Genomic DNA, 14,242 nt, shown 5'->3' on the forward strand with positions numbered 1-14,242 from the left:
TACTTATTTTAAGTTTTAACTTCAAATAATAACAATAATAGACCCCCTAGTATGCTTCATCGTTCTACACCTCTAAAACAACAGTGACAGGCTTTTAAGGACAACAATTGCTTTGACCACTTCATATCTATTGGTTTGGGGAACATAATAAGTCTGTAATAAAATATGTATTTGTAATAAAACATGAATTTGGAAATTACAGTGAATAAAAAAATTCAAAGAATTTCATGGGGTTGAGTCATTTCCAGTAGACTTTGACCTCTGAAAAGGGACGGTCTATGGCTCCATCGTTTGTCTTTGTTCAGAAACATAGCAGCATAGAAATATGAAGAAAATGAAAAGTCACATGGGGAAAATTGATTGCGTCAGACCCCAAGCTGGGAACCCATACAGTGAGGCTATGTGATGACTGACCTACTCTCTCTCTCTCTCTCACTCGCTCACTCTCACTTACTAGGGTCCCCCTAGTTCTTAGGTTATAACAATTCTTTAACATTGTGTCAGTTTGCTAACACCTTTTTTTTACAGTAACAAAAGAATCATTTCCAGCTTACAATCGTGTTAACAGGATTATACGCTGCGGCAAACCTAAGGATCGACCCAGTCAAAATATGCTGCAAGTTTCGAACAAGATTCACACACGTTTTTAAAGTAGACTAACAAAAACATCTGAGATCAGTACGACCAACCCTTATAGTTAATACACTCACCAGGTATTCAAACTGAAAAGTGAGATACCAGCCACGTCTGTACAAATTGTTTCAGAAAATCACCGAAACATTGAGAAATACGGCTTGATCAGTACAACAGAAACTAAATGAGTTGTTCGGTGAGAAAACGTGGGTGTGTACAGAAGGGAAGTCTTCCTTTAATTAGTAAGAATATACAACCTTGGGCATCAAGGTGGTGAGATCCCATAAAAGAACAAGGGTAGCCTTCAGAATTCTTTGCTTGATCTGTACGGGGCGTTTGCTATTCCTTGAATAAAACAGTTGATGCGGAGCAGACTGCTACAAGTGCATCAAATGATCCTCTGTACACTGCAATTGAAAGGTAACTAAGAAATTAGTTAGACATACCACACTACCACCCCCTCTGCTCATCCGAGCTTCTTCTGTACAAATGGTGGAACTAATGACGTAACCAAAAAGGTTCATCCAATGACAATGGCTACAGTAGGACCCCTTTTCTGTGTAAAAACCCAGGGAAGAGTTTCACAGATACGAGTCTTGTCTATGTTACAATAGAATCCGGAGGAGACGTAGGGTTGACTCTACTGACCATCCAACGACAGAGGTTGGTTGTTCCACTCAACTATATCGTATGCTCCTCATCCCTGCCACCAGAAACCCGATTTCCAAGCATGTGGAGATCGTAGAAATGAGCTTAAATTGTATGAGAGCTGTCGGGTTATGCCCTTGGACGCTTTGCAGCCTGCATGAACGCGGCAATGACCTGTGCCTCGTCCAGTTCCTGCACAGCGTAACAATAAAGCACATCCTTAGCACACTTTTCAGGCCATACATGTTAATGAATTTCTTTATAGGTCAGCAGAGAAATTGTACTCCCGAAATGACCCAAGCTGCCAAGTTATCAAGCCAGCGTGGAACTCACGCTGACAAGACAAAATCTAGCAAAATAGAAGCAATTTTTATTTTACTATGTTCTAAGTCAGCGAGTGTTTCCGCAATATTCTTTTTAGGAAATTAAGAGCACTTTGGAAATTCAGCTGAGAGACTAATTGAGTATGGGCATCTTACACATAATTGTGATGGGACTTTTAGAAATTACACCCACTAAAATCTCTTGACATCACCGTCTAATACAGCAGTTATCAAATACTCTAGGTCAATGCGTTTGCTAAAACTTCAGAGGCCTTTTGGTCAAACGAAGTATACAAACCATTAAAGGACAGTTTTCATCTCGTCAGCGAGAGATACTCTTAAAAGAATTTGAAAAGAGAAGAATTCAATTCTGATGATGGATTCCGCAGAAAAGTACGTAAATATGTAGTAATAATCCTCACTTGTGACATGAAATGTCGACCGACAGCATGCAGAAGCTGCTCCTTGGTTGAGTTTGGACCAACTTCCACCTATAAGATCAGAGGCAGGAATCAGCACAACACATTGTCCTATGCATTATACTATTCATATTGACCTACGTACACCAAGATGGAGCTCAGAATCAGCACAGCTGAACCCCTTTCACATGAAACAAAATTTGGATGGTCGCAACAATCCTAACGTTACACTTGTCTGCAGTTTTCCTTTCCCCCAAGGATCAACCGTGACAGTACATTTTGCTCCTTCCAATTTGATTGAATTTCAAACAAAGCGGCAAGGATTACCAGTTTAAAGTGCCTTCGGTATCTCTTCAGTGCAGCGGTTTCCAGCTTACTCAAGTCCACCAACTGTAACCGGCAAAAATCGACAGTAATGTCTCAGCGTAGTCCGCATTGCTAAAGCAAACCATTTCAGAGTAGCCAAGCTAAGCCATTGACACTCTGAGCTCGACCAAATTGGTGTGATCAAGATGAGTGTCCAACATGTAAGCTGAAGTAGGGAAGAAATACAATATGGGCATTCCATACCGGTAAAGCATTGGAAGTTGGACTTGTTCCCTCATCCACCTCGTCTCTCTTCTCAAACATCCGGTTGAAATTTGCGTGTTCGGCTGCTAGAACATCCTCATCTGCTGCACTTGGACGACGTGCAATTGTCATAGACGGCTTTCGCAGCTGAACTCTTGGCTTGAATGCATTTCGGGGAACATTATCTTCTGTACCCAAAAAATAATAAAAATAGTACTACATTCAGATCATAATTCAACTATACAACACAAACCCCATCCGCCACAGCTCTTTGTTTTTTAGCAAGAATGCCTGCTAGTAGTAATTCTACTGCTACTACAATAATATTAATAATAACAATGCTAAGAACCTCTTCCGAACCGAGACTTAACAATTGACCAGCAACACTAACGTGCTACCAGAAAGGATAAGCCTTCAACTGGTCATTGGCTGTCCCATAAATTCACAGTCTAGTCAAGGCAATGTCCGATGGTACGTATCAACCCAATGCGATAAGACCACGTTGGGTGGGAAGAAATCTCCAAAAATGCAAACCTAGACTTGTCCCACTAGAAAACGGATTGTCTTCATTTTCGTCATGCTCTTCGTGACCAGAAGGAGCTTCGATTACACTCAAGGCATTCCGCTGAAGCTTGACTTCGTCGCCATTTGTGAGAACCTGAAACCAACACGTTTCCTCGTCAGGAAACAAAACTGATAGACACTAATCTCCCGAAGACGTAGTCTAATTCATAAGAAGAAGAAGAAGAAGAAGAAGAAGAAGGCTAATCTTAAACTAACAGGGGCCAGAAATATCTAAAAACTTTGCTATCTTCTACCAGACACTTCCAAACACAGGTTGATACAAGTGCTGAAGCTGATTTGATTCTGAAATCCAATACTTTCCGATGAGCTAACACATGACTCCAATAGAGTAAAATCTGCGTCCCTACTCGTAGAAAAAGAGCAGTAAGTTGGGTTCACACATTAACAGAGCTCTACTGAAAGATTGGTTCTAAAGAACTGGATATACCAGCCAGTGCCACCCTCCAAGACCGACGGCCTTGGTAACAACTCCATGAAGTCCCACAAGGACAGACTTGGTGCGATTATTGCCCGTGACCAGGACCTTCGTGTGTCTGGGTAGAACCGCAAGCCCCTCTTCCCCACTATCCTCGCCGGAACGGTAGTGAACGGCCGGCGGGCCCTCTTCAGTATCCAGCATTTTCCACTTAAACTCAACCCAAGCCGTGTCCCAACACAACTGCTTTTTTTTCTCTGCTTCCCTTCTCAGTCCACGGTTTCCTCTTGCTCTTGATACTCTTAACCGTTTGCAACAATGACTGGCCCAGTCATGATCTCAATGTTTTCAAATCTATCTCACGCATTCCCCCAGCAAATAGAACAATTGACGTCCTGAGGAAAATTTCAAGATCAAATCCACATTTTCCGGTTATCAAACGGTAGCTCAAGTCAAAGCTCACGCCTCAAGCTCAAAACGACTGAGTTTATCGAAATTTGGGGAACATGCACCGTCCATCCCCTCTGCCGTATTTCCTGACCGAGAAGATTAGCCCCTCACGCCCTCGTCACGGTGTGCTTGAACAGGCAGGATCTTTTCCGGCAACCAGAACCAGTGCCCAAACCCCGCCATCGTTCATTCTGATTGCGTAACTGCGTGCACTCGTTCACCCGAGCCCTCAGTCTCTGAAGGATCAGATCGCACAACAAAGAAAGCAATCAATTACGGCAAACGGACGTGGGTATCAACTCACAGACCAAAGCTGGAAGTGAGTAATCTTGCAAGACTGCTTCGACAATTACACTACCACGCATTGGCAAAGTGCAAGCTCATGTCGACAAATAGAACTGGGAGAAAAATGTTAAAAGCCAACGTTCGGCCCACTGCCAGAGCACTCTAACATACCAATTTCATTGCTGCTAACCCTGTAAACTTGTACTACTTCGGTGGGACTAGAGTTCACCTAAGTAGCACTTTTTCGTTCGTGATGCAGCAATCTTCAACTACAAAAACTCGGCCCCGTGCCACACACACGCACACCCTCTTACTCTCGATGTCACTCTGGTCAAATCTAAATAAACTCAGAGCTACCTACCAGATACCCGCGCCCTCAATTGCACAAAACAGGAATGTAACCGGGGGGAGGGACCTTCTTCATTAACGTTGCATGCCAATGATATGCACCAATCAGACCTCTTCATCAACACATTCCTCCCCGCATTTCAGATTCACCTGCAGAATCTAAAAAACCGCGACAAAGATACTTCCACTCGCTAAAACAGTCCCACGCTCCAACAAGCTCATCATTTTTCTGCACACTCTCTCTCTCGAACTAACAAAATCCTCGTCCCCAAATGCGACAAGCCACGTAAAACAAATCTCTCGCAAACTCATACACCTCCAAACTCTCCTCTTTCCTCTTCCTCGCCAACACCCCTAGCACGCACGCGATCGAAATCCCCCTAATCTGAAGTCATAATTTGCTCCACAGGCTTGACTCGCAGGCACAATACAACCCCACGTCGAGCTCCACATCACAAACAGCGTCAAAGGGAGAAGCATGAAGCATGAGGAAGGAGTAGGGAAGCGAGGAGTGAGCAGAAGGCGAGCAGGGAATCTTGGAGAAGTGCAGAAGATGCACAGACCATGACCTGTGGAGAAAGCAAGAGGGAGTAGGGAGGAGGAGGATGAAAGGAAGAGAAGGAGAGCTGACTATCTCTGACTCACTGCTCCGCACTACTCCGCACTGCACTGCACTACCACTGCATCCCAATAACAACACCACCACCGCAAAGAAAAGAAAAACACCCACCCCCACAGCTCAAAAAGCTCCACCACCATCAGCAGCAGAAGCAGCAGCAGCAACAAGTACAGACAAGGTAACATGTAAAACAAGGTGAGAGAGTTACTTGACAGGGGGGGAAGAGCCACCGGGGACGGACGGTTGCCGGTAAGAGTGGCCTCATTATAGAGCGGTACCTACAGCTACTGCTACAGAGGAGGTGGGTAATAATAGACCAGAGGTGAGGAGATGGCTGACAGCCGCCGTTAGTGTGTCCCAGGCTTTTCGTCTCGGTGCCGCCCCACTCTGCGGACTGCCTTTCTATTCCCACTCCTGGTCCCCCACCATAACCACACACAAATATCAACTCCCTCCCATCACTCCCTCCCCCCCCCCCCCCCTCCTCTTGCAGCTTGTTTCTCTAGTTCAGGGTGCTTGCCATAGAAGAATTTTTTGCTCTTCTAATGAATGATCTTTTGCGACTGCCTCCCCGACGCCTGGCATTGGGGCAGGAGGATTTAATTTTGCTACAACCCAAGCCAAGTTACATGTGATTTTGTGCTGTGAAACTTCACTTGCACAATAATGTATCTATATTATTATGGTTATATTATGCAGACTATGTGTGTTTCAATTTGTTTTCTGAGCATTGTTCAACCCAGGTGTGTGAGAGAAAGTTAAACCTGAGGTTCCAGTACACCTGAGCTTGAAACACAACTACACTGAGAGAAAGAGAGAGAGAGGGAGGAGTGAATTTTCTACTGTTTTGTTGATTGATTGTAACATGCACGTAGAATACTGGAAGGGGAAAGGATGTCCACAACAATCACCCACAACAGTACAAAAAGAGACAACCCATTTGTACTCCAGTCTGGCAACTCATTTGAGTAGCCTTGTTGGTTGGTGCAAGCATCTTATTTTCCCTTATCTTTTTTAAACCCCTTCTAGAAAAAGAAAAAGAAAACCAACACATGCAAGTAAATGAGCAAGTGTAGCAAAACATACATCCAAATTAGAAAGTCCTGTTGTTCCAAGAAGTGTATGGGATTTGCTAAAGTGGCAGTGTGTGAATGGTCTTACCTCTACCAGTTGGAAGCAACACCTTCTACCCAGAGAGTATGTCCCAGATGTAATGTATATATGTACATGTGTGTATGCACATACTGTATTTGAAAAAGGAACATGTTTCCCACTGCACTCATCTTCACACATCTGCCACAACAATCACACCTCCAAAAAAAAAACAAAAAAACAAAAAAAAACAAAAAAAATAATAATAATAATAAGAAATAAAACCCACAAAAACAAAGACCATTGGGAGGAAACAAGGGAGAGGAAGGGGGGTGTGTGCATCTTGTACATAAGGGGGGGTGATGAGAAAGCAAGGCAGAGAGCATGGACAGAGAGAGTCCTTCCTTCCTTCTTATGGTTTGGTGATATCATTCTGTGGGCATTGGAGAGAAGGGCAAATGATGGGCATCTTTGGAATTGTCTGTGTGCTGATGGCAGTGAGGAATGGTGGTGGCAACAGGGGAGTATCCCTGTTATGAAAGATATAATGCAGCAGCATTGCTGCATTGCTCATTGCTCATTGCTCTACACACAGACAGACACAGCTCTCTGTCTCTCTGGCTCTCTTCCCCTTCCCTTCTCTTCCTGGTTGGTTTTACAGTAGTAATAGGGGCATGAATGCAGTGGGGTCAACATCCCTTCCTTTGTCTTCCCAGGCCCTGCTTACTCCCACAGTCAAACATGGTGGCTTGGACTGTTATTCTTTGCTGGGGAGCTGCACAAGAAGAATAGGAAGCTCTCCCTTTGCATCTAAGATATGGTATTTGGTGGTAGCCAGTGATGATCCATGGAACTTGCAGGGGAGGGCAAGGAAAGGAAAAAAAAAAACAAAAACAAAAACCCCTTAAAAACTTCTTTTCTAAGTGGGTGGGCTGGTGGAAATCTGCCTGCTAATACCCCCATTGGCAAGAGTTGTGGGTGAGGGAGGGATGGACAATCCTTCCTTCCATTGGGCACATACTTGGTGGAGATCACTTGGATTTGCTGCTGTAATAAATTCACATGGATGTGGTCCCATGCCCTGTGTGTTGTCTGATTGGTCAAGGGCGATTGGAAGGGGGGGGTGATACATGGATGGATGAATAAATGGACGTAGAGATGGATGGGCTCAGGTTCGCTGAGTATCATTCATCCGATTGGTCGGCGGTACCAGGCTAGAGAGAATGAGAGAGGTGGGAGGGGGAGCAGCCAGGCAGGGCTCCTGGTCCATCCATTTGGACAGCCTGGAACTGAGCAGCAGACAAAGGACCCTCCACTCCCATTCCGCCAAGGCATCATTTGCAAAAGTTCGGCAAATACAAATACACCAATACCCATACCCACACCCATACTACAAGGCAGCAGGAGCAGGAGGAGCACGGGGCCAATGCTGGGCTGGGCTGGGTCGGATCTCGGCCCCGACCCGGCCCAGCCCAGCCTAGGCCTCATCAAAGGAAGGGTGCTGATGGCGCCGCCAACACAAAGTGATGCCCCGCTGCTTCTCATCCACACATTCGTCCACTCTTCCTTCATCCATCCACCCGTCCCCTCTGCCCCCTCCACCCTTACCCTTCTCATCCATTCGGGTTGGATGTGGAGACATCTCGTAGAATTGAGAGGATGGAGTGGGGACGATGAATGACCTGAAATGAACAAGGAAAAATTTAGGGTTACAACATTACATAATAATGTAGGGAATCTACCAGAATGAAGGTCTTGTGTGCGCTAGAATTTCTTGTTGGGTTATACATACATACATAGAGGAATGTTAAATAGACTCAAGCTTTTACTAAATTGATTCATCTATCCTAACCATGATGAAAAAAACGAAATGATATCTAGATTTATTTCTTCACTATTGGATTCAATATCAATGAAAACCAACTACATTCATCATGATTATCATATTTTTCATCATGGGTATGTCAGTTTAGGATACAGCTTGAGTTTCAACCTCATAGATTGTTTTGTTGTATGTGTTAATTACATAAAAACATCTCTTGAACTTTGAGTGAGGAAATTTTCATAAATAATCATAATATAACTTGATAATATGCATCACCATTAGCTATCTATCTATCTATCTATCTATCTATATATATATGAGATAATGCACAAAAGGCAAGTGAACAAATATCTATTGTTCTTACTTCATTTTCTTTAAAATTTTGATTACATAAAAATTATAGCATAAATAGTAACTAAATTTATATAATTAAATATATACATACTATTTTAAGATCTCATTATTTCACTGTTGTAAAGTAACACATATAACCTTAGTCAAATATCTTAAAAAATCTGTGATGGAGGTTTAATTGTGATACAAAACACCATTTCACTGTTTTAAAAAAATAGATTAAAAAAATATTGGATATATTTATTTTGATAAAAATAGATTTTACTAATATCAATTGTAACTAGAATCTTGTTTTTTTATTTACACAAAGATATTGTTTTACTTTTGGCATAAATGATATAAATATATGGGTTGATTCATTGGTATTTAAAATCAAAATAAAAAATATACTTTTGGAAGGTAAAAAATCGTAATAATATTAAAGATTTGAAACCAATGTTTTATATGTCTAGATTTATTAAATTATTTGCTTCTCTACTTATTGGAGGTACATGCAAGCTCTACATTAGACTACAAATCAAAATTATAATTGATTAAAATTGACAATTATTTTTTAAAAAAATTCTATTACATTATTGATGTTAATAACTAACAATATACTAATATTAAATATTCCCACCATCTTGTTTACATTAGCTAATGTTAATAAAATATATATAAATACAACTTTAGTATATTATTAGTTATCATCAACTATAGTTGGTTTTTTGATATAAAACCTTAGTATTATTATTTGTATTCTAACACAAGCATTAATTTTATTTTAACTATAATATTTTTAATCTTTCTTTTATAGATATTTTATAGGATTGTACTATCTTAAAACATCCAATTTTAGAAATAAACACTTTAAACTAAGACTAAAACATTAAAAATAAACAAATCGCATATTTTAACAACAGTGTTATTATTGTTGTATTGAGTGTTATAAGGTGTTAATTTAATTGAAAAATACAATTTCTTTGATCTATTTTATAAATAGAAAGAGGACTAAGATGTTGTGGGAGTTGTGGATAAAGGGCTTTGACATGCCTTAGCCTTTAAGATTCATAAACTAGTGAAGGTTTACAATATTTGCAACAGGTTGTTCTAAGATGCTTGCATTAAAAACTTTGTTATGATATCACAAGCATCAAGCTCCACTCCATCAGAGTCTTTTTATTGTGGACATGCTACCATACATATTGCTATTGTAGATGTCTTTGAGAGATTACAATACATCATATTTTAATCTTTAGCAATCCAATCATATGATTATAAGAATTATTGGAAGAACTTGGTCAAGTAAATACATCACTTCATTGGCAGTGCTGCACACACACACACACACAGACTCTATTACCAGTCTCAAAGCTGCTTCATATCTCTTGATAGAAACCCATTCTCTATAAACAAATGCATATAATCAATATGTAAAAAAATAAATCAACTCTTGAAAAGAGGTGTTTCAAAGAAGTGTCTTCAAGTTTTGACATGGCAAAGGTCTGCCATGAATGGAATGAATTGTTCAATTGAGCTCATCCCAAAAAGTCTTGGAGCTTTGCCAACTCATAAGAAAATGCAGCCATCCACTTGATCAACAAGAGCCACTTGTTTACACACACCCAACCAACCACTCTCTTGCTCTTTCATGGATGAATGGCCTGAAAGAGTTGGCCTCTATCATGACACAATGGAATGTGCCAAAGTGTTTTCTAAAAAAGTATCAATCAGGATTTTAAATTCTCCATGTTAACCATGATTCAATTATCTTACCACTTTTGAAGGAAAGGGGTAAAAGATAAAAGAAAGAAAAAACTGCTCATTATTTAAATTGGACCAATACTTGACCAAATATTCTTCTTTGACTTCCCCTCAAACAAGGTCAATTTGGTTCAACTCTCTGCATAAAACTCCATTACACAACCTGCTTGGAGGTTTATCTTATTTTGTTTTTGGTTTTTTTTTCTTTTTTACAGATTTCCAAGTGTTTTAGGTATAAATTCTTTGTTCAGAGTAATGAATATTTTTGTTCAATTCAACAACAGTCTCAATTAAAGTCATGCTTTTCATAGTGCAAAGTTGTTGACATACAAAAATACCATTTGGCAGGTTTTAAAATGTTATATTGCCTGAATTTAATGTTTGGTGCACATGTATTTTTGTTACATGTATACATAAAAAAATCATATGCACATCTATACATGCATAAATAATGATACTATTTTAGAATCCAATTATCTTAATATATGTGGTTATATATATTAAAAAGCTCGATTGGGTCAAATTTAACTAAACTATTTTGAAAATGAAGGGAAAAAATAAAAAAAACAATGTCATTAAGAGTTGTAATTTCTAATTATCAAAATGACAATCGAAAAAGACAAAGAAAAAGAAGTTGGTGATGATGACAAAAACTTCTACATAAATCACAGAACTGATGCTTTAAAACTGGAGTTTTTACATTAGACCAAAAATAAACCAACTGGTCATGAAAAAGGAAGTTGGTGTGATATAAATTGAATTCTGTAGTGTTTCACATAATTCCACCTGTGGGCATTTTTTTTTGGTTATGGAAGCTTTATTATTGTATTTTTTTTTTTTTTTTTCCTTCATGGGATTTCCGAGGCTTTATTCAATGATTGCTGGGCACTTTTAGGTATTCATAGCCTGATCTTTCTGAGCTAATGAATCTTGTAACCATCCTAAAAATACACTTTCTAATAAAGCTCTTTTGTGGCTGCACACTCTTTGGCAGGGCTTGCATGCATTTTCTTTCACAAGGAGTGATGTTTTATGAACTCAAAACATGCAGGTTTAATTATACCACTCTTACCTTACTAATCACGAGCGTTTGAATATTGGAACTATTTCATGTTGGAGACAACACAATATTTCTTTCAAAGCATTCAATTACTACTGCCCACTCTCCCCCATCTCCTGCTTTTCTGCAAATTTCACAAGGACCATCACCTTTCTGAAAAGAAGATTCAAAACACAAAGAAGAGTATGAAAATTTAAGCATGAACATTTCCACACACTAGGATAATCAAGACTTCTCATAGCCTTAGAATGATCCATAGTTTGTGAGATGGAGAAGAGAGAAAGACAACTATTTTTTTGAGATTTCTTTGGAGCAAGAGACAATAACAATAGTGTGTATGTATGTGTATGTGCATATATATAAGTGTGTATGTATGTATGTATGTGCAAATATGTAATGAGAATTTATATATATATATATATATATATATATCTATTTTCCCCCATTGGGTGCTTTGTAGCTGACTCTCAGTCCCCCCCCCCCCCCAATTCATTGGTTGGTGCTCCAGTGGGTTTTCGCCTTGGAATCTGCGGAATTTTGGTGCCCCTCATATCCCGGTTTGAAAAAGTGTCATTTATAGACAGTGTCAAGGTAGCACCTGGCTCCACCTTCTCAAAGAGAAACAGTCCACATTCTCCAGAAACTTCTGAGGAAATCCCACAATCTAACACCACCCACATCCATTGGTATCTAAATATTTGGACATGAGAAGCTGAATTGAGCCCCAGTTAAACAGGAGAGACTTCTCTCACTCTCTCTCTCAAATTCTGATGAGGATTTGATGCAGTCAGTCTTGTTAATGCAGCACTGCTACTGCCACGAACCTTGAAAATTCCTGACTTCTGCCTATGCACGAATGATCGAAGCCTCCCTTTCACCACTTTGTGTAGATTTTACATCTACACAGTTGAGAAAAATCATTCACATCCATGAAAAGCTAAGTTGCCCACCATCACGCATCGCAAAGACTCCTCTTTCTCTCTCTCTCTCTCTCGCTATTTTCTCTTTCACTGTTTGTAGTCCACATGCAAGTCCTAATTGGAGAGTGAGGGGATCCAAGTTACCTTGCTCTGCCACAAAAAAAATGTTTCAAACGCTCTGGCATTGGAAAGGGGGATTAGCTGTCGTTTGATCTGGGTCCCAGCCACATGGATCAGCCTTGACTGGGATGAACGTAATCTTGTACGGGCTCTATTGACAACAATCCACACAGCTCCAACTCTGTTATTCAAAACTCCCCCACCCCTTCTTCAATGGGCAAAATACTGCCTCCCTTGTCTACATGGTTGCTATTTCCAATTGCTCCTTTTCTGTGAAAGAATTGAGTTTGAGTCGGAGTGAAAAATTCAATTGAAGGTGCAATTAGGGGAAGTCGGCAACTACAAAAGAAGGGCATTGTTTGGCACCACTCACACTAGGTGGCATTGCGGATTGTACCATATCCCCCGGTTTTCACAAGTCAAGTTACAGTGTCTGTTAAGTTAACGTGGAAGTGACATATGTTGCATGCAGGATTCATCTTCGAAAGATCGTTTGTTTTCCACACGTAACACACTTTGAAAATCCAGTTTCTTCTTGTTTTCTCCCTTTTTTCACACCTGGATCAAAAAAATTAGAGTCCAAGTTTTTATCTACTGTAGGGTACTTTGTACAACAGTAGAACCTAGTTGTCTTACATGACCACTCTTATGAAGATTAAGATGGTTCCGAAACCGCGCTTGGGGTGCATGCTGAAAAGGAGGGAGTCAGGCATTGAATGCTTGAAAGCCACACTTGTTCCCCTATCATCAGTCCTTGTCATATTCTAACTCCTCTTCAGGAACAACACAACATGGGTGTTATTAAATAGTTTTTTAACCAGGAGCTGCTCGAGTATCGACGATTGTTTGAATCTCAATGTTCACTTAAGAGGCCTAAATGTAGTAAATCTGATTTTAATGACACAATTCAGTTATTGAGTGTAAGCTGTAACAAATGAGAATGAGGTGCAAGGCGACTGCTCTAAAGCGAGCAAGGAACAGGTAAATGAGAGAAGCAAGCAGAAGTGGTGAGTACGATAGAATTGAAGATCAGGGCACAGAGAGCACGTGTTGAAGTCAGAGGGATGGCCATGTTTGGCATCTTCTCAACTACTTCACTGCAACCCCCAGAAGCTCTCGCAATCCTAAAGCGAAAGTTCAGAGACTGAAGGCCCTTGATATCCCTTTTGCAAGAACTTGTCACAGCTTGCCTGTCTGCAGGATCCGAAGTTATGAAACCCCTGCCAGCATCACCTGAATTAGTAGTGCATTGCAGTGGTGGATCGCCCTTGTGCACATTCACAGGAACTTCGTCAGATGGGTCTGGTCAAGAACCCCAAAACAAGGTTCTGCACACCAGCTGGAGCGTTGAAGGAATTGAAGACTTAGAGTATGTATCACATTGGATTAGAAGTCACAAACACTGGATTTCGTGAACACGGCTTAGACTGGCTAACTGCCTATGGTTGTGCTCACTCCAGTCCATGCCAGTCCAATACAACGCACCAGTCAGAGATGGGATGTGGCTGCTTCACACCGCAGTGAGCTCCAAGGACATGTAACCGTATCTATACACTACTTTTGAAGTAGACAAACAAATCGTGATTGAAATGAACTTTTAACCACTTCTTATAAGCTAACGCCTTCCAGTGTGCTCCTGACATTTTACAGAGGCATTTTACCGACTACAGTGGTGCACTGGCACTCAGTCGGTAAGCCGATGAACGGGAGCAAAGAAGCTCAAAGGAAACTGATGAGTATACCCCAGGTTCTTACTTCTTCGCTTTCCTCGAGGCATCCATTTTATGTTTGTTTTCCTACGTCATATCTCTAATAGGACACACGTATATGTAT

At 40.6% G+C, this 14,242-nt stretch overlaps 1 protein-coding gene across 4 annotated transcripts; it reads right to left on the bottom strand.

Moving 5' to 3' along the window:
• Nucleotides 1-846: 846 nt before the first annotated feature.
• Nucleotides 847-5,475, bottom strand: LOC112285882 (uncharacterized). 4 transcript variants are annotated; one of them, XM_024527210.3, is made up of 7 exons: nt 5,407-5,475; nt 3,606-4,279; nt 3,128-3,251; nt 2,594-2,781; nt 2,351-2,413; nt 2,027-2,095; nt 847-1,473 (listed from the first exon to the last, which is right to left on the bottom strand). In XM_024527210.3, exons 2-7 carry the CDS (start codon nt 3,795-3,797, stop codon nt 1,411-1,413), a joined length of 699 nt encoding a protein of 232 aa, XP_024382978.1. In that variant the 5' UTR covers nt 3,798-4,279; nt 5,407-5,475; the 3' UTR covers nt 847-1,410. The 4 variants fall into 4 exon arrangements, with proteins under 4 accessions (XP_024382978.1, XP_090108882.1, XP_090108881.1 ...); XM_090252756.1 differs by having other exon boundaries at nt 4,500-5,466; XM_090252755.1 differs by having other exon boundaries at nt 4,558-5,430.
• Between the last annotated feature and the right edge of the window lie 8,767 nt (nt 5,476-14,242).

The sequence above is a fragment of the Physcomitrium patens genome, chromosome 8 (genome assembly GCF_059467195.1).
Source record: "Physcomitrium patens ecotype Gransden chromosome 8, ASM5946719v1, whole genome shotgun sequence".
Taxonomy (NCBI): Eukaryota; Viridiplantae; Streptophyta; class Bryopsida; order Funariales; family Funariaceae; genus Physcomitrium; species Physcomitrium patens.